The following is a 19,786-nucleotide window of genomic DNA, read 5'->3' as shown; positions in this document are numbered from 1 at the left end:
TTGTTCTAACAAGCTCTTTCTTCCCTCTGCTATTTTTTCCACTTTTTTGGTGGTTACCAAAATAAAAGAGTAAAAGGCATGCTTTCCCCCCTTTTTTCTCTATTATTTTCTTGTGCCCTTAATATAGACCAGGGCCTTTTACTACTTGTGGGCCACATCTAGCCCTTTGGCTATTCCTGTCCAGTCCACGGCAGCAGTGGTAGGGTGACAGCAGTGGTGGGGTAGCAGGGAGGGCAGGGAGAGTGGGTGGCACTGGCGACCCACTACAACAATCCCAGTTTCTTATTTATTTTATTTTTTATTTATTTTATTACTTCAATTTATATGCCGCCCCTCTCCGAAGACTCAGGGCGGCTCACAATACATTCAAAAAACACTATAAAAACATTTAAAAATTAAAAACATAAAAAACATAAAAACCCATTCACACCATTCATGGCTGGATCTCGTCAGATCGTAGTGGTGAGATCAACGGCCCCAAGCCTGTCGGAAAAGCCAGGTCTTCACTGCTTTTCAGAAGCCAATAGGGTGGGGATGGTCTGGACCTCAGGAGGTAACTGGTTCCAGAGAGTTGGGGCAGCCACAGAGAAGGCCCTCCCCTGTGGGCCCGCCAGCCAACATTGTTTAGCTGACCGGACCCGGAGGAGACCAACTCTGTGGGATCTTACTGGTCGCTGGGAGCTATACGGCAGAAGGCGGTCTCGAAGATAACCTGGCCCTGAGCCATGTAGGGCTTTAAAGGTAATAACCAATACCTTGAATTGTGACCGGAGACCAATAGGGAGCCAGTGCAGCTCATGGAGAATTGGTGTAATGTGGGTGTACCTAGGTGCACCCACGACAACTTGCACTTATGTGGCCACTTAGAAGAATTGGCCACCTCACCTTAATACTTTTATCCAAATGGCACTTTGTAGTGTCAGCATCACAGTTTAGCTCATGTTATTTCAATCTTCTATAAAAAATAAAATTCACCAATTGTGTGCACCCTTAATAGCAATTAAAAACATTTCTAAGAAGGTCTGGTTTGCTTGTCTATTTTAATTCCAATTAATTTAAAAGCAGTTTCTCTCTCTCTCTCTCTCTCTCTCTCTCTCACACACACACACACACACACCCTTATCTCCTTTATCGGTTGTAATCTTTCTTACATCTATTTCTTGTTAAGCTTTTTGTTAAAAGTTTTTGAATCTTTAAAATCCTTTTTTTTTCTTTTTAATCCACAAAGAATAATGACTCACTAAAAGGATTACCTTGATCCTGCCACTCAGAAAAATCTCTCTCTAGCTGTAAATTGATTACATCTGAAAGTGGATAAGAAAGTGAGTCTTTTGGGAACCTTGTGTCCATTGAGCCCACATCATAGCTGTGAACCTGGTTGAAATCCCTTGACTCCCAGCCACTCAACTCTTGAGCTGACCACAAAAACCTGTTTTTGAATTGAATATTTGCACAATCCCTCCTTGTCTGGAAAGACAGCGCCTGCCTAAATATGCCATCTGGCTACTGGTCTCCACCGCAATGCCATCCCTTCTCCTTCAGGAATGTTTATTCTGCAATAGATCCTCCCCCAGAAGCTAAACATATTAAAAATCATCGTGATGACCTTATTGATTATCACCAATATGCAGCTTTTGAAAGCCAGGTGCTTGCTTTCCAGATTTTACATGTCCTGGCATGCTTTGATGTGCCAGCGTAAAGGTAGACACAACTAATCCTAAATCTATTCAGGAAAACTAAACTTTATATGAAGGACAGACTAATTTGTACACGTGGTACAATGGATATCCAATCAGGAATATTTATTGAATTTTCTGCAGAACCACCACACATTTTAATTATTTTGCAGACAAATACTGAAATGGTAAACAGGCTGCGAGAATATGATTGTCACAATCAGCTTTTGTCTTTAGGAAATATTTGCATTCCTGTTTGTTAATCAGAGAGATGGAATGTTCACTCTAAAAGCTGATTTGCATCTACATCTCAATTCTGGTCCTCATAGCTTCTTGATGGATTTCATAATATAGAAGCAATTAGAAGATTTTATGGCGAGCTTTATGGCTTGGTTTACCCACACAAACAAGTAAATGTTTGTATCAAACAAATTCATTTTACATTATCTCTCCCAGACATGACGCTAAATTGAATGGAGGAAACCTCTCTTTTTAAAAGCCACCTCATTATGTAAAGATAAAAATGGGATTGTTACTTCTCCCCACACCTCCCTGAAGCCTTTTATAGTGTCCCTGATTTTAGAAAGATTGCCAAATACTTGTAGTAGCTTTTTAAACACATATTTTTATCCTCTTTGATATTACTTACCTTCTGTGAATCATCATCGCCATTACCACCACTATCATCAACACCATCATCATCATGAGATGATAAGAGCCTGAGTGGTGTAGGAGGCTAATGCCTCCTACTAAGGCAGCATTTAACATCCAGCTGCCTGCAATTACTGCGAGTTCAATTCTCACCAGGCTCAAGGTCGACTCAGCCTTTCATCCTTTCTAAGGTGGGTAAAATGAGGACCCGGTTTGTGGGGGCAATAAGCTGACTTTGTATAAAATATACAAAAGTATGAAGGCTATTGCATAACGCATTGTAAGCCGCCCTGAGTCTCCGGAGAAGGGCGGCATATGAAAATAAATATAAATCAATCAATCAATCAATCAATCAATCATTAATCTGTGGCGGTTGTGGGCTTTGGAGGTTTTTAAGAAGAGTCTTGATAGCCACTTCTCATGGATGGTTTAACTGGTTTTCCTACCCACTGCAGGGTTTAGGATTAAATTATTCTTATAGTCCCTTCTAATTCTGGAATTCTGTGATCATGCTGTTGATATTAATTATTGTAAAACACGAAGTAAGCAATGTCTCCTTGAAATTAAACTCTGTTCTTAGTGACTCCCTGAATGTGATCATGCAACAATATGCAAGTAGTTGTCTTCTACTGATTAGTCAAGCAATCATCTCATTCTCAGATCATGACATCAGTATAGTAAAACAGAGTAAAATCAATGCAACATATTTGTGTTCAGTAAAATAGTCTAACTTCATCTTCTTAGCTATTGACCCCAAGCTGATCTTGGTAGGAAGTTCTTGGTTGAATGGCTTTAACTATAAACTTGGCAGCCTTTCTGACTGTCCATGTATTTGTACTTTAAATGAAGGAAGATAGCCTATTGATTGGATTTCTATAAGCTGTCCTGTCGATTAGGGACTCTGAATGCTGTATATGCTAAGGCGTATAGCTGGCCATCACAGAGAATATATGCAGTGTCTTCTATATAGAATAGAATAGAATAGAATAGAATAGAATAGAATAGAATAGAATAGAATAGAATAGAATAGAATAGAATTTTTTATTGGCCAAGTGTGGTTGGACACACAAGGAATTTTTCTTCATACATATGCTCTCAGTGTACATAAAAGATACGTTCATCAAGAATCATAAGGTACAACACTTAATGATAGTCATAGGGTACAAATAAGCAATCAGGAAACAATATCAATATAAATCGTAAGGATACAAGCAACAAAATTACAGTCATACAGTCATATATGTGGAACACCTTATAGATATTTCTTTTCTAAATATGGTGCTGGGAGGAATCCTCGTTTTATCATAGATTCCAGTTCAAATGTTTCTCTGATTAAGGCTGCTTTCTGGCCTTGTGTTGGGTATTTTTCTAGGTGGAAAGTCATTTTATTCTGGGCCAATCACTTTAAGGACTTGATATTAGCAAGTGTTGCTATGTCAGCTTGAGCACTAATATCCAGGGCACTCTGTTTGAACAGCTAAACACAGACACAGAAATAGGATAAAAATAGGGTGAGATGAATCTGTAGCTGCAATGGAAAGAGAGAGAAGGTGGGGGAACAAAACCGGGTGGAGATGTAGAAAAAGGAAAAGTTAATTGAGGAGAGAAAGAAAGAAGGAAAGGAGAGAAATTACAAAAAAGATAAAAGCCTCCAGGTAAGTAACCCCTTGTAAGTACCGTATAGGCAGCCCTCAACTTAACAACCACAATTGGGATCAAAATTTCCTTTGTGAAGCAAGTTGGTAGTTCAGTGAGTCACACTCAATTTTATGATCTCTTTTGCCATGGTTGCTAAGTGAATCACTGGAGTGGTTAAGTTAATCATGCAGTCATTAAGCAAATCCAACTCGCCCCCTCCCTATTGACTTTGCTTGTTGGAAGCCAGCTGCAAATAATGATCACATGACTCTGAGACATTGCAGCCGTTGTAAATAAATGCTGGTTGCCAAGAAGCCAATACTATCACGTGACCATGGGAATGTTGTGACGATCATCAGTGCAAAAACCAGTCATAAGTCACTTTTTGATGAGCCGGGGTGGCGCAGTGGTTAGAGTGTAGTACTGCAGGCTACTGCTGTTGATTGCCATCTTCCAGCTGTTCGGCAGTTCGATTCTCACCAGGCTCAAGGTTGACTCAGCCTTCCATCCTTCCGAGGTGGGTAAAATGAGGACCCAGAATTTTTTTAAAAAAACAAATTTTATTGGTTCCCCCCCCACACACACACACACATTTACCCACATCTTTTTTGAACAGAGTATTGGCCATATCTTATCTTATACAATTAATCAAATTCAAATACATTTTATTCAATTATAGTTTTTGCCAAAATCTCCCCCCCCCCTTTTTTTTTATCATGTCTCAATATGTCTATGCTTACTTACATAAACAACATCTTCATTTGCCCTTAAATTCTAATTATTGCTATTTATTCATATTTGTTCTCTTTTATTCTTTAAACAACTCATTCTTTATCTTAATATCTTTATATTTGTTTGGGGTTGCCTTTCTTCCCTTTCATCTTTTTTATTGTACAGCAATCTTTCTCCTCAAACCTACCACCTCTCTCTTTTCTTTCCTTCTTACTTTCTCTTCCCCCTCCTCTTCTCCTCTCTACTTCCCCTTCCTTTCTCCTTCTCCTCCTCTCTTCCTCCCTCTCTTACCCTCACTCCTACTCTAATTAATGAGGACCCAGATTTTTGGGGGGTAATAGGCTGACTCTGTAAACCGCATAGAGAGGGCTGTAAAAGCACTGTGGAGCAGTATATAAGTCTAAGTGCTATTGCTATTGCTATTTTTTCAGTGCCATTGTAACTTTGAATAGTTGCTAAACAAATGGTTGTAAATCAAGGACTTGTTGTAAATCAAGGACTACCTGTAATCCCGAGTCTTCAGGGCTTTTCAACAGGGATACGTGCAGCATTTGTACTTGTATCCCTTCACTTGTTTTCAACATTGCTTTTAGCCAGTCTAAGATGATCTGATTCACAGATTATAGAAACCTTATTTTCTTATCAGGTAAATACAATATTATGAAAAGCCCAGATTTACTCAAAGATTTGCCAGCTATTTTCATTACAGAATTATCCCATAAGGGAAGTTTTTTTTTTATATATAAGTAAAAGTATCATTTCAATTGCAACCCAGTCTTTTCCATAAATATTTTGCATATTACTTGTATCCGCAAATAAACAAATATTTAAATACTTACCAGATTCATGGTCAGTATTGCTGGTATTTATTGTTATTGCTAGTGGTTAAAATAATCAGGATGGATCCAGTCAGAGGAACCCTACAGTAGGAAATTCTTTTTAATCTACCTGAATAACAGTGGTCGGTTCCGCCGAGCCGGTAGCGGTGACGATATGATGTCACTGAACCGGTTCTGCCCCCCCGCCCCCCTTGCATTATTCTTACCTTTTATTTGGCCCCACCCCCAATCTATTGCTGCCTCCTGAGTCCCAGCTGATCGGCTAGAGGGAAAAAAACTGTTTAAACTCTTGCCGGGGGGCTTCAAAGGGCCGCCCCACAGCTGATCAGTGTTAAAAGAAAACAAATGAGTAGACCGGTGCCTGCAAAAGTAAATGGGTAGACCAGTGCCTGCAAAAATAAATGAATAGACCGGTGCCTGCAAAAATAAATGGGTAGACCAGTGCCTGCAAAAATAAATGAGTAGACCGGTGCCTGCAAAAATAAATGGGTGGACCAGTGCTTGCAAAAATAAATGAGTAGACTGGTGCCTGCAAAAATAAATGGGTAGACCAGTGCCTCCAAAAACAAATGAGTAGACCGGTGCCTGCAAAAATAAATGGGTAGACCGGTACAGCTCTACAAGCAGTTAAAAGCCAGGTAGACCAGTACCTCTGCTAAATCCTAAAGAATTGTCACATGACCATCAAACCACGCCCACAAAATAAGCCACGCCCACAGAACTAGTAGTAAAAAAATTTAGAACCCGCCTCTGCTAAATAATATGAGTAGTACTAGAATTAGACAGGAATATTCCATAAATCCCGACAAAGTTCAGCTCAGGAAAATGCATCTTAAAATAAGAAATGATTTAAACTCTTTCTCTTCTTTTACAGTGTAGTAATGTGGAAGGTCTGTGTCCAATGAACTGCCGCGATGATGTAAGTTGGTCAGACTTATCTTTTGCTCATATCTGTAATTCAGTGGTTCAGAGCCAAATTTACTTTCACGCTATATAGACAGCCTGAATCCAGCATAAGAGGAGACCCAGCATCACTATTCACCTACTGCTTGTCTTTCTTATGATGTTTTTTTTTTTTTTACAAATGAGACTGTGATAACAAAAGATGGTTATTTATAGAGCATTGCATGACTGCTTTACCTGAAAATTAGATCAGATGTGGTGGTGGATAGCAGGCTGAAAATCCCAATTTATTGTGAGTTGAAACAGGAGAAATCAAGAAAGTGAGCATTCTCAGAGGGAGCTCTCTGTTTTCTCCCAAAATAAAGTTCTCCCTTATTGTTAGAAGTTTCCAAAGACACAAAGAAGCCGGGGCATTTTGGAAGGCTTGTGGAGACCAATGTTAGGGCCAGCCGTGGGTTTTGTTATGCAGAATTGTTGCATTTAAAGTATTATTTTTATTGGTATTTTTCATTGGGGTATATACGCAATTATTTTAATGTAGATTGCTTAGAGTCATTCCAGATGACGGTATGTAGAAATCTGATAAACAAGTGAAAATAAATAGTTTTTCATAGGTCTGCCTCATTGACATAAAAAGGTAAAGGCTGCAAAACCTTTTATTTTCAGTAAATGTTGCATTCCTTCTAGTATAACTCACGATGGACTCAAGGAGTGAGTGGCAAAAAGCAGCATGGGTAGAGTAAAACCCAAAATGGCTAAAACTCATATTTTCTCCTTCCTCCCCTCTCCTCCCCTTTCCTTCCCTTCCCTTCCCTTCCCCTTTCCTTTCCTTCCCTTCCCATTCCATCCCTTTCTTTTCTTTTCTTTTCCTTTCCTTTCCTTTTCCCTTTCCTTCCCCTTTCCTTTCTTTTCCTTTCTTTTCCTTTCCCCTTCTTTCCCCTTTCCTTCCCTTCCCTTCTCCCTGATCTATAGTTTGTTGACCAACTGAAAGACTTTATTTTATTTATCATTTATTAGTTCAATTTATATGCCGCCCTCCTCCGAAGACTCAGGGCGGCTTACAATGCACTTATAGCAATAGCCTTCATTCTTTTGTATATACCTGCTTATTAGGGCTTTTGGCCCCCCATAAGCGGTGTTTTTACAAAATCAGTTTATTGCCCACATAATCCGGGTCCTCAATTTACCTACCTTGGAAGGATGGAAGGCTGAGTCAACCTTGAGCCTGGTGAGATTTGAACTCGCACTAATTGCAGGCAGCTGGCAGCTAAGTGCTACATAACAGCACTTAGTCCGCTGCACCACCAAGGCAACTTCTCATGCCAGAGATATAAACTGAGCCTTACATGATTTCAAAGATCTCATCTAAAAGAGATGAGATTGTTAACCCTTAGTCTAATTTTATGCAGTCTTCATGAGAGAGAAAGTTAAAAGTGGTACCATAAAAAGAGAATGCTTAATCCCACCTATTTTGAATCTGGTCTCCTCATGGCTTGTTTCACCCCTGCCTGGTATTTCCCATAGGGATTCCTCCAACAGATTATTCTTGTAGGAATGCACCCCTCAACATGGAAATGCTGCTCTTGGAGATCTATTCTTGACTTAAAACTTCTTCCCAAACTTTAACCTTTTCCTGAAGAATCCATCTTTTTCTTCCTGCAGAAATTGAATTGCTACCTTATTGATAACAATGGATTCATACTTATTTCCAAAACCTCTCAACAGGTAAGAAGGGATGAATGAGTGGCTCTTGATCTTATTTATCAGGAGAAAGACTAAAGAGAACAGCCTGTATTCACTACCTGTGTTTCCAAGGTTGCTCACATTTACCCTCCTGCAAAGCCTGGTATACAATTCTGAATGCCACCCGTTCTTCATATTGCAGAAAAAGAGAAATATTCATTACATGTGAGGTGATTATTTCAGCCACATTTAATCATTTGAAATAGAAACATCAAATAAATACATCAAATTATGTTCTTCTCCTAGCTGAATATACCTTGTTATACCCCATCAATGTTTGGAGTGTAACCCTGCCATGACACTCAAAACTCCAGTGAAACAGAGCTTGCCATTAGACTACCGCGGCTGAGATTCCACCTCACATTGAAAGTGTAAGTTTTCATTGTTAGGAAGAATGGTATGGAGTTAAGTGCAAAACTCCTTCTTGAACCAGCATTGTGTGAAGACATTTCCATGGTCATATGGCTGGCACGACTAAACGCCAAGGCACATGGAACACATTTACCTTCCCACCGAAGTGGTACCTATTTATCTACTCGCATTTGCATGGTTTCGAACTGCTAGGTTGGCTGGGGCAGGAATGGGAGCTCACCCCAACATGCAGTATTTGGTATCAACTTGCAAAGCTTTCAAGTTGCCATGAGCAGGAGGGAGGGAGAACTGAAGTGAATTCCATACATTTTTCTGACCGCAATCAGAAGGAGGGTGTTAGGTTTCACAGCCAGCCAAAGTGGTTAATTGGAGAATGTGATTTATGACATGGCCAGGGGGGAGGGGAGAGACAGGGTCATAGGGAACGTAAATCTACGTGGGATCAGTCCTGACTGCATCCGAGTATTGCCGGAATGTTGCTCCTAATAAATCACTATATTTCCTTTGAAGTTTGGATCATGGCTCATGAATTAATTAGGGCATCTTTCGGAAACTTGGGTGTTGAACTGCCAACCTTTTGATCAACAAACACAGCTTTTTAACTGCTAGGCCAAAATTACCTGCTTTTTAAACTATGTTTAGATGCATATGAGTAAGTACTGAAGACTTTTAAGGAGCCTGTCAACTCCTATTTTGACAGAGCCAAGTCAGACTAAATGTATCTTGAGTAAACAAAATGTTTTGATAGATGTCGGAGATCTTCTTCACATACTAATGCATTATAATAATATTGAAACATGAATCAAGCACAATATTACTGCATCAACGTAAAGAATTGGGTAAAGAAAAGATAAGGAAAAGGAAGAAGGTTACAGTGCCTTTCCAGGATTAGAACTGGAAAACACAAGAACATTAAGAAGGGAGCGTGTCCTTCCTATCCCATCAGAAACTTCCATTGGCTAAAGTGACCTTAAACTACAAGGAGATTTGAACAAAATAGCTTAATTGCCTTGCTACCTTCCATCTCAGCAGAGGCAGCACTATTTGAATAATACATCAAGTGTTCAAACCCTTTGCATTTATTCTTTCCTTCATCCTTACAAAGTAGGCCATTATTATTATCTTGCCCATTGAAGGCAACACATAATGGTTTGTCTAAAGCTTGACTCAATCTCCAATGATCTGAAGCCTCACACTGTGTTCATACAGCATGCTCCAACCAGCAAGCTGTACAGATTTACTCATTTTCTGGGTACATTAACCAATGAACTGGATTTGCTTAACAAGCCCAGTCAACCACAAAAAGGAGTGTGGGGGGGTGGGGAGTTAACTCTAACAGGTTTAGCAAATTTGGTATTCATTTGCTATGCATTTTCTCAGCCTGATTACAAGAACATAGATAGTGAGTTCAAAGCTAAACTGAGCATGGACTTCAGGTTTTTTTTCAATTTAATGTGTCTTACTGTGCTTTCACTTTTTCCCCAAACAACTTAAGTACATAGTTGAACATTATGCCCTTAAAGGCTCTTAGGGGGAGAGCCTTCTCTGTGGGGGCACCTACTATCTGGAATGAGCTCCCCCCGGAGATACGGAGGATCCCGGATTTGCGCACCTTCCGCCGTGCTTTGAAGACCTTTTTATTCCACCAGGCGGGCCTGGCCTAATCTTTTTCCCTCTTTTCTTTTTAAACATGCAAATTTTAATCTGTTTTTAAATGACTGGGGTGTTTTAATTTGTCTGGGCCAAATTGTCTAATTTGATTTTATCCTGTTTTTAAATTTTGTATTCATGTATTTTACTGTTTGGCTGTTCACCGCCCTGAGTCCTTTGGGAGTAGGGCGGTATACAAATCAAATAAAGATAAAGATAAAGCTACATAATAATCAGTAAGTACTTCAGCCTTGCAGCCTGTGGCAACATTCACACAGCAACTATAAACCTGGTTACTGAATTAACTCTTTTTCAGGTTCTCAAGATATAGTGAACTATAAACAAATCAGCAGTCTTGTTTGCAACATGCTAAGACACTTTTTTTTAAGCCTATTCAAACCAAGGATAACAATCAATTTTATCCTGTTGTATTATTACTGTTAGTTAGTCCTACTGTATTGCTATTGTATTACTGGTGAATATTAAACTCACCTGCTTAAGAATGCTCTGCAAAACAAAACTTACGATTTAAAAACTCTCCAGAAACTCTGTTTTTATATCATACCTGCTTGTGGTTGCAGATTGGAAAATTCTTGGGAGAAATAGATGGTTCTGTTACAACTCAACTCGCAAATATGGGAATGCTCAAAGAGTAAGTGTCATCATCTCTTCCTTATATTCACCTCCTTTCAAAGAAGACCCTGTTTGAAGCAAAATGCTTCACAGCATAAATATAATCAAAACAAGGATGGAGTTGCTTAAAGACCCATAGACAGAAAAGAGTTAGCTAGACTCAGAATCTTCCAATGCTAATTGTGTAGGATCAGGACATGTCCATAGAGGAACCCAATGGCATGATAGAATAGAATAGAATAGAATAGAATAGAATAGAATAGAATAGAATAGAATAGAATAGAATAGAATAGAATAGAATAGAATAACAGAGTTGGAAGGGACCTTGGAGTTCTTCTAGTCCAACCCCCTGCTTAGGCAGGAAACCCTACACCACTTCAGACAAATGGTTTCCAACATATTATTTAAAACTTCCAGTGTTGGAGCATTCACAACTTCTGGAGGCAAGTTGTTCCACTGATTAATTATTCTAACTGTCAGGAAATTTCTCCTTAGTTCTAAGTTGCTTCTCTCCTTGATTAGTTTCCACCCAATGCTTCTTGTCCTACCCTCAGGTGCTTTGGAGAATAGCTTGACTCCCTCTTCCTTGTGGCAGCCCCTGAGATACTGGAACACTGCTATCATGTCTCCCCTAGTCCTTCTTTTCATCAGACTAGACATACCCGGTTCCTGCAGCCATTCTTCATGTTTTAGCCTCCAGTCCCCTAAGCATCTTTGTTGCTCTTCTCTGTACTCTTTCTAGAGTCTCCACATCTTTTTTACATCGTGGCGACCAAAACTGAATGGGTAGGGTAAAGTTGTCATCAGATGAGAATTTCAAGCAGGAATTCTTTTCTGCCATCTAGTCGTTGTCTGCAATTTGGCATCTTAGATCTGGGAAGCTCTAGCCACCTGCTAGGGATCTTTCACCACTTTGAAAGAGCCACCATGGCTGCTAGTGGTCCCTGAGAGTGTTGTGTGTGAGTGCGCGCAAGCCATAGGTTCCTTCAGTGTAGCCACTAGATTTCTAAATGAGAATTGATGTTGGGATGGGGATAAGAGCCGAGGTGGCACAGTGGTTAGAGTGCAGCTACTTCAGCTGACTGCTAGTTCAGCAGATCAGAAGATCAAATCTCACCGGCTCAAGGTTGACTCAGCCTTCCATCCTTCCGAGGTGGGTAAAATGAGGACCCAGATTGTTGGGAGCAATATGCTATTTAGTATACTGTCTTTGGTGTAAGCCGCCCAGAGTCCTCGGAGAATGGGCGGCATAGAAATACGAAAAATAAATAAATAAATAAATAAATAAATAAATAAATACATACATACATACATACATACATACATACATACATACATACATACATAAATAAATCCCCAGCAAGAACTTTGACTTGGGACCCAAATTGCTCTTCTTATGCTCTGAAAGTCCCATATTCCCAATAATACTAAAGACTAAAATAAAGAAAGTCAGGATGAAGATAGTGGACAATAGTGAAAGAGCCAGTTTGGTGTAGTGGTTAAGGCACCAGGCTAGAAAGCAGGAGACCATGAGTTCTAGTCCTGAAAATCAGCTGGATGACTTTGGGCCAGAACATTCACTATCAGCCCAATGCACTTTACAGGGTTGTTGTGGGGAAACTAGGAGGAGGAAGGTGTGTTGGATGTGTTTCCCACCTTGAATTATTTGTAAAAATAATGAAGGCAGAATATAAATAAATAAAATTCTGGTTTTGTTGTTGACTTTGTTCCCTATAATACATATTTGTTCTAAAGAACTGCAGGTATTGTCTCACTACTTTGGCAACTACGATATGCAAAATACATTATTATAGGTGCAATCTATCTGTGATATAATAAAATATCTTTGATCAGAGGCATTTCTGTTGACTAGCTCAGCCATTCTTAAGTTTATGCAGCATGTGAACAAATATTTAATATCAATATATTTCACCACCCATATTTTGAAATGCAGCTAAAAAGATGTGAAGAAAACAGTTTCAAACTCATACCTTTATGTCAGCGTAACTATCAGAAGTCAGACAATGTTCCTATATTTTCAGAATAACCAATTCTGGTTTATTCATGCTTCAAACTTGGACACTTCATATATTATCAGTTCCAGCATGAAAATCAGAATGAAAAGGGCAGATGTTACCCTGTGGATCATCCCCACTTAATTACTTGCTATCTCAATCTCTTTGGTGCTTACAAATACTAGTTTTACATTTGGTGTAGTATAGAAGTTTTGATTGCCAGGTGGTTTCAGGTTCAAAGACCACATTTCTGAGAAAGTCTGTTATCTGGGACCATTGAAATTCACTGCCACTCACTGTAGATGAAAATAACATATGTTTGCCCTACAGACTAGTATGCAAAGGGTCCAAGTCAGGTACATGTAAGCAAAAAAGATACAAGGAGCGCAGCCAGAGCTTTCTCGCATAACGTTCAGTACAATTTGAGTCTGGTCAAAGAAAATAACACAGATGCTAGAGCTAAGTGGGAAAAGTGTCTGAGATACAATTTGGAGTGAATAGCATAGTAGCTGTGGTTGTTTTGGTAAATAATATATAGTATTTTTCACATTGCAAGAGCACATTGCAAATCTCTTCTTGGAATATAGCAGATAACACATTATACATAGTATTGAATCTTGCTGTGCAATATCCAGTTGGCGGCATAAATGTACTGTAAGTATTTGCTTAGAGTGTGAACTAAAGTCAGTAATGTGCATTAACTGAATTTAAATCTAGGCTAAAGTCATATGCAAGGCAGAAGAATATGTTTGCCCCAGAGGTGGGTTTCAGCAGCTTCTGACCAGTTCTGGGGAACTGGTAATGGAAATTTTGAGTAGTTCAGAGAACCGGTAAATATCACCTCTGACTGGCCCCGCCCCCATCTATTCTCTGCCTCCGGAGTCCCAGCTGATTGGAAGGAAATGGGGATTTTGCAGTAACCTTCGCCTGGAGTGGGATGGGGATGGAGATTTTACAGTATCTTTCCCCTGCCACACCCACCAAGCCACACCCACAGAACTGGTAGTAAAAAAAATTGAAACCCTCCACTGTTTTGCCCCTGGGGGATTGTAATGCATTTGTAGCGTGTATGCCTTGATTAATTTCTGCCATTTCCACTAAAAAGGATCCGGAAGAGCAGAACTTTGAAAAAAACACTTTGAAATGCCATTGCTAAATCAAGCAGCATTGGGGTGGGTAAACTGATGGCTTTTAGAATAAGGTGGAAATTCTACTCCATTAGAATCCCCACCAGCCTTGCTAGGGAATTCTGGGAGTTGAAATCCACCCAACTTAAACTCGCCAAAGTTGAGAAACGCTGCTCTACACAACAGCTCACGGTCACTTTTGTGTTTCTGCAGGGTGAAGATGTTTGATTACCAAGCCATGTGTAAAGTGCCCCATCACCATCACAGTGGTGCCCGTCCTCTTCTCAGCGTAAGTATCTCCATATCATAAACCACCATCATGAAGTCACAGTGCAGACTTGGCGCATAGAACAGAACGATGCAAAGAAGCTCATAAATGCTTTTCTTTCTGATGAGATTAGTTGTTTTTGTTCTTCCAGAACAAAAGGAAAAAAAAAATAGAATATAGACTCATAGAGGTGGAAGGGACCTCACAGGTCTTCTGGTCAAACACCTGTTTAAGGCAAGAGACCTTATATCATCCTGGTCAAATGATTGTCCTGTCTATTTTTGAAAACCTCCAATGATGGAGCACCCACAACTCCTGGAGGCAAGCTATTCCGTTGATTAATTGTTCTTACTGTCAGAAAATTTCTCCTTCCTCCTGCAGACAAAGGCAGATAAAGAAGACATGGCATGTCCATCTATATATGGTTTTTTTTTCCATTCTATAATTGGCAGAGCATTCTGAAAGAAAAAAAGCTGTACAGGCCACAACATACATCTGAGCATCTGTACATGAAGACTAGCAAGGAATTAGACCAGGGCTGACAAATTCGCCGCCCGCAGACCAGATGCATCATGTGCTGGACACACCCACGCCTGGTTTAGCGAAAGGGGGCAAAAGCCACGATACGTTACATGACGATGCTGTGACAACACGAGTTTGACACCCCTGAATTAGACAGTCCTTTAGAACAGGGTGGGATTTCAACTTTGTAATCATTGTGTTGGTGGACAAATTGGTCAGTGTTGAAGATAAACTTTCCGCAGCCAAGTTCAAAAACCTTGAGTTCTATGAGAAAGGATTCTCATGAAATTGCTGGATTTCATACAGGTAACATTAGATTTCCACGGTCATTTGGCTTCCAGTCCACGCACTCTGCTAGAGCAGAAGTAAAAACAATGGGCACTTGAAGGAAGCATTATGAATATCATCGCCTGGAGTTCCTTAATGGAAGGAGGGATGTAAATCACGCCATTCATTTTCTGGATCGTACTTGGCAATTGGGTGCAGCTAAAACCTGAGCAAATGAGGTTCATGCAGAAGGAATAAGCCAGGTTTTTTTGGGGGGGGTGCAAAGAGAGAGAACACTTTTAAGATGAATTGGCTGAGTACTCCAGCCTTGATTCTGTGATCTCTCCCATGAGTTATTTGTACTGGACAAGTGACAGCGCATATATATTAATTTAGAGAAGATGGATGTTACCAAGCAAATTCATTCTAGGTTGGGAAAGTGAAGGGTGAACTTTTCATTCTTTCGGTTCTTGCTTTATATGTGCATTTGTTTCTTTAGCAAATAAACCATATATGGCTCAAATTACAGTAATTACATTGGACCATCTAGAGCAGGGGTGGGTTCTAAATTTTTTTACTACCGGTTCTGTGGGTGTGGCTTATTTTGTGGGTGTGGCTTGATGGTCATGTGACAATTCTTTAGGATTTAGCAGAGGTACTGGTCTACCAGGCTTTTAACTGCTTGCAGAGCTGTACCGGTCTACCCATTTGTTTTTGGAGGCATGGTCTACCCATTTATTTTTGCAGGCACCGGTCTACTCATTTGTTTTTGTAGGCATTGGTCTACCCATTTATTTTTGCAGGCACCGGTCTACTCATTTATTTTTGCAGGCATCAGTCTACTCATTTGTTTTCTTTTAACCCTGATCAGCTGTAGGGCGGCCCTTTGAAGCCCCGCGGCAAGAGTTTAAACAGTTTTTTCCCTCTAGCCGATCAGCTGGGACTCAGGAGGCAGCAATAGATTGGGGGTGGGGCCAAATAAAAGGTAAGAATAATGCGGGGGTGGCGCGGGGGGCAGAACCAGTTCGGTGATATCATATCATCACCGCTACCGGCTTGGCAGAACCGGGAGGAACCCACCACTGATCTAGAGCCATATTTGATTAGCAAACTCTTAAACCTACTAGCTCCATTCTATACAGAAAATCCAGAAAAATACTGTTAGCTCCCAGAAATTTTGTAATAGGTTCCTTTACCTAGTAACAATAAGATTTTCTACTATGATTGAATTGATTTGTTCTATTTGGCTGAGTTTAACTAATTTGCAAAGACACCATTCGGTGTAGTGGTTAAGGCATCAAGTTTGAAACTGGTAGACCGAGTTCTAATCTCACCTTAGGCACAAAGCCACCTTGGGCCAGTCACTTTCTTTCAACCTTAGGAAGCAGACAATGGCAAACTACTTCTGCAAAATTTTGCTAAGAAAATGGCAAGAAGTTATTCAGCTGTTTCCAAGAATTGGACACAATTGAACAGAAGAAAAAAAAACATTTATATTATGTTAACAATGAAGGACCTTTACTAGAATGATATTGTCTTTATAAACAGACCCAGTGGTGGGATTCAGCCAGTTTGCACCTATTCGGGAGAACTGATTGTTAACTTTCTAAGCAGTTCAGAAAACTGGTTGTTGGAAGAAACCTTATTTTGTTTTTTCCCACTTTACAGGGCTAATCCTGTAAGGAAGGCAGGAAGGAAACATTCTGGTGGTGTTTCTAGCCTAATCTTTATTGCCCTCCTTACAGAAACTGCTTCACTGGTTAACCTTATTACATTGTAACAGCTAAGGCAAAGCGCCCATCGACGTGAGTGACATTGAGTTGGCCACGCCCACACAGTCACATGACCACCGAGCCAGCCTACCCAGCTGGTCATTAGGGCAGAGAATCGGTTGTTAAATTATTTTGAGCCGAGGTGGCGCAGTGGTTAGAGTGCAGTACTGCAGCTACTTCAGCTGACTGCTAGTTCAGCAGATCAGCGGATCAAATCTCACCAGCTCAAGGTTGACTCAGCCTTCCATCCTTCCGAGGTGGGTAAAATGAGGACCCAGATTGTTGGGGGCAATATGCTATTTAGTATACTGTCTTTGGTGTAAGCCGTCCAGAGTCCTCGGAGAATGGGCGGCATAGAAATATGACTAATAAAAATAAATAATAAAAAAATAATTTGAATCCCACCACTGGACAGACCCTTCTTCCTTCCTTTTTATTCAAACTGATCTCAAGTCTCGTAAGATGGTTGCCCTTTTGTCTTTAAGGTTGAATTGCATATGTTTGGAAATTCAAGGACCTTTTAACCACATACAGCTATACATCCTGAAGATGATAGTGTTAGTTTGGCTTCATTTGTCTGGTCATAACGAGGAAGACTTAGATTTATAGCAAAAGTAGCTCAGAAGTATTCATAAGAAGACAAAGTCAATGTTAATGTAAAATTAATATAACCCATCATTATATCATTATTCCTACTGTGACAAAAAAACCTGGTAGCTTTACTACCCAAAATACTTTGGGTTTTGTTAAAAGAGTGCAGAGAAGAGCAACAAAGATGATTAGGGGACTGGAGGCTAAAACATATGAAGAACGGTTGCAGGAACTGGATATATCTAGTTTAATGAAAAGAAGGACTAGGGGAGACATGATAGCAGTGTTCCAATATCTCAGGGGCTGCCACAAAGAAGAGGGAGTCAAGCTGTTCTCCAAAGCACCTGAGGGCAGGACAAGAAGCAATGGGTGGAAGCTAATCGAGGAAAGAAGCAATTTAGAACTAAGGAGAAATTTCCTGACAGTTAGAACAATGAATCAGTGGAACAACTTGCCTCCAGAAGTTGTGAATGGTCCAACACTGGAAGTTTTTAAGAAGAGATTGGACAACCATTTGTCTGAAGTGATGTAGGGTTTCCTGCCTAAGCTAGAAACTAAAAGACCTCCAAGATTCCTTCCACCTCTGTTATTCTATTCTATTCTAAAATGAACAATATTTTCAGTACTGTGTGATCCAAAACAGCTGTTTAGGGGAGGTATTGATTGTTCAGCTCCACAAATAACTGGATTTTTTTTTCTTATATACATAATCTTTTAAGCTTTTTCCACTAGAAAAACTTTATTTTCAAAATATTTTATATATTTTCTCTGAAATGTCCTGATTTATCATTAGTAGAAAAGACAACTGATTTGGATACATTTTGTATAATTCCTGCAGATTCTTAAAGAAAGCCATTTAAGTTATTAAGGGGAACAAAAATTGAAATTGTGCACTATGTAAGATGCTTACAGCTTTTTCTTTTGAGACTTAGTCGTTCTTTTTTCAACAGCCAATTTATACATTATTGGCAGCAGCAAAATGGATGATCACCGATTTCTTCATGTGAGTATGAATGTTTGGGAATTCTAGCGGAAAATTGCATCTGAAGAAATTATGTTTCAGCATTTAATCAGTATGTTAAGCATTGAATGTTTGAGGTCCTTAGATTAAGCATATTCTTAACTGTTTATAATATTGTTGTTCTGAAATTTTATTGTAATAGGAAAATGAATAAGAAAATATTAAAGCAACTTCAAAGTGCCCAGCAGTGTTAAGAAATATACAATTTCCCCTACAGGGTATTGACCAGTTAAAATAAGACTGCAATTCCCAGCATGGAGATGTTGCAATACTTTGATGTAAATCAAGAAGTATCTACGAGTCTTCAGAATTACTCTTCATTTCTCCAATTCAGCCAACTGGGTGTTCTAAAGTGATCTGCGTGAATGAAGACAAATAGAATAGAATAGAATAGAATAGAATAGAATAGAATAGAATAGAATAGAATAGAATAGAATAGAATAGAATAGAATAGAATTCTTTATTGGCCAAGTGTGATTGACACACCAGGAATTTGTCTTTGGTGTATATGCTCTCAGTGTACATAAGAAGAACAAAATAAATTCATCAAGAATAAAAAGATACAACACTTAGTGATAGTCAAAATTACTAATAAGCTATCAAATCGTACTAGGAAACAAATAAAAACAATATAATTGAAAGATGCAAGCAACATAGTTATAGTAATAGGTGGGAAGCGAAGGAAGAGAAGAGAAGAATAATAGTAATGCAGCCTTAGTGAATAGTTTGACAGTGTTGTGGGAATTAGTTGTTTAGCAGAGAGATGACATTTGGGAAAAAACTGTCCTTGTGTTTAGTTCTTCTGGTGTGCAGTGCTCTATAGCATCTTTTTGAAGGTAGAAGTTGAAACAATTTATGTCCAGGATGCGAGGTGTCCATAAATATTTCACAGCCCTCTTTTTGACTTGTGCAGTATACAGGTCCTCAACGGAAGACAAGTTGGTAGCAATTGTTTTTTTTCTGCAGTTGTATTCTAATGATTTGGAAAGAGGTCATTCTGTTCCTGGGCACGTGTATTAAGGCTATTTCCTTTACCTGCCGCTTTATCAATGGGAGACCAGGGATTTTTAGTAAGAAAGATTTGCTAATAATAGAGACATCTGGGGCAGAATCATTCAATGATGCTGCGGGTCTCAGATGAAAAGGTTGTCTCCAAATGCCTCTGAGCATGGAACCAGATTCCAAGATACTTGCAGAGATTAATTTGTCAGGCAAACTCAACAGCTGTTGCTGTATATCACATACCAGTGATTCACTATGGTCAAACAGATGGTTTTCAAGGTGACTGAGAATATTTCCCTCCCAGCTTCTGAGAGCACAGAGTTAATGATAGTCTTGCCACTGGAATGGCTACTAATTTTTATGA

General features: G+C 39.5%; 1 protein-coding gene across 1 annotated transcript in view; it reads left to right on the top strand.

The window, feature by feature from the left end:
• CACNA2D4 (calcium voltage-gated channel auxiliary subunit alpha2delta 4) overlaps window positions 1-19,786 on the top strand; it is a 160,228-nt gene that overhangs the window by 122,297 nt on the left and 18,145 nt on the right. The window contains exons 19-23 of the mRNA XM_070947986.1: window positions 6,411-6,455; window positions 8,102-8,164; window positions 10,786-10,856; window positions 14,193-14,268; window positions 18,350-18,402. Of these exons, the coding sequence (XP_070804087.1) occupies window positions 6,411-6,455; window positions 8,102-8,164; window positions 10,786-10,856; window positions 14,193-14,268; window positions 18,350-18,402 (308 nt within the window). The remainder of the gene's footprint in view (window positions 1-6,410; window positions 6,456-8,101; window positions 8,165-10,785; window positions 10,857-14,192; window positions 14,269-18,349; window positions 18,403-19,786) is intronic.

The sequence above is a fragment of the Pituophis catenifer genome, unplaced genomic scaffold (assembly GCF_029215685.1).
Source record: "Pituophis catenifer annectens isolate HBS135680 unplaced genomic scaffold, rPitCat1.0.hap2 SCAF_7, whole genome shotgun sequence".
Taxonomy (NCBI): domain Eukaryota; kingdom Metazoa; phylum Chordata; class Lepidosauria; order Squamata; family Colubridae; genus Pituophis; species Pituophis catenifer.
The sequence above is the reverse complement of the archived record's forward strand: the minus strand, read 5'-3'. Positions and strand labels throughout refer to the sequence as shown.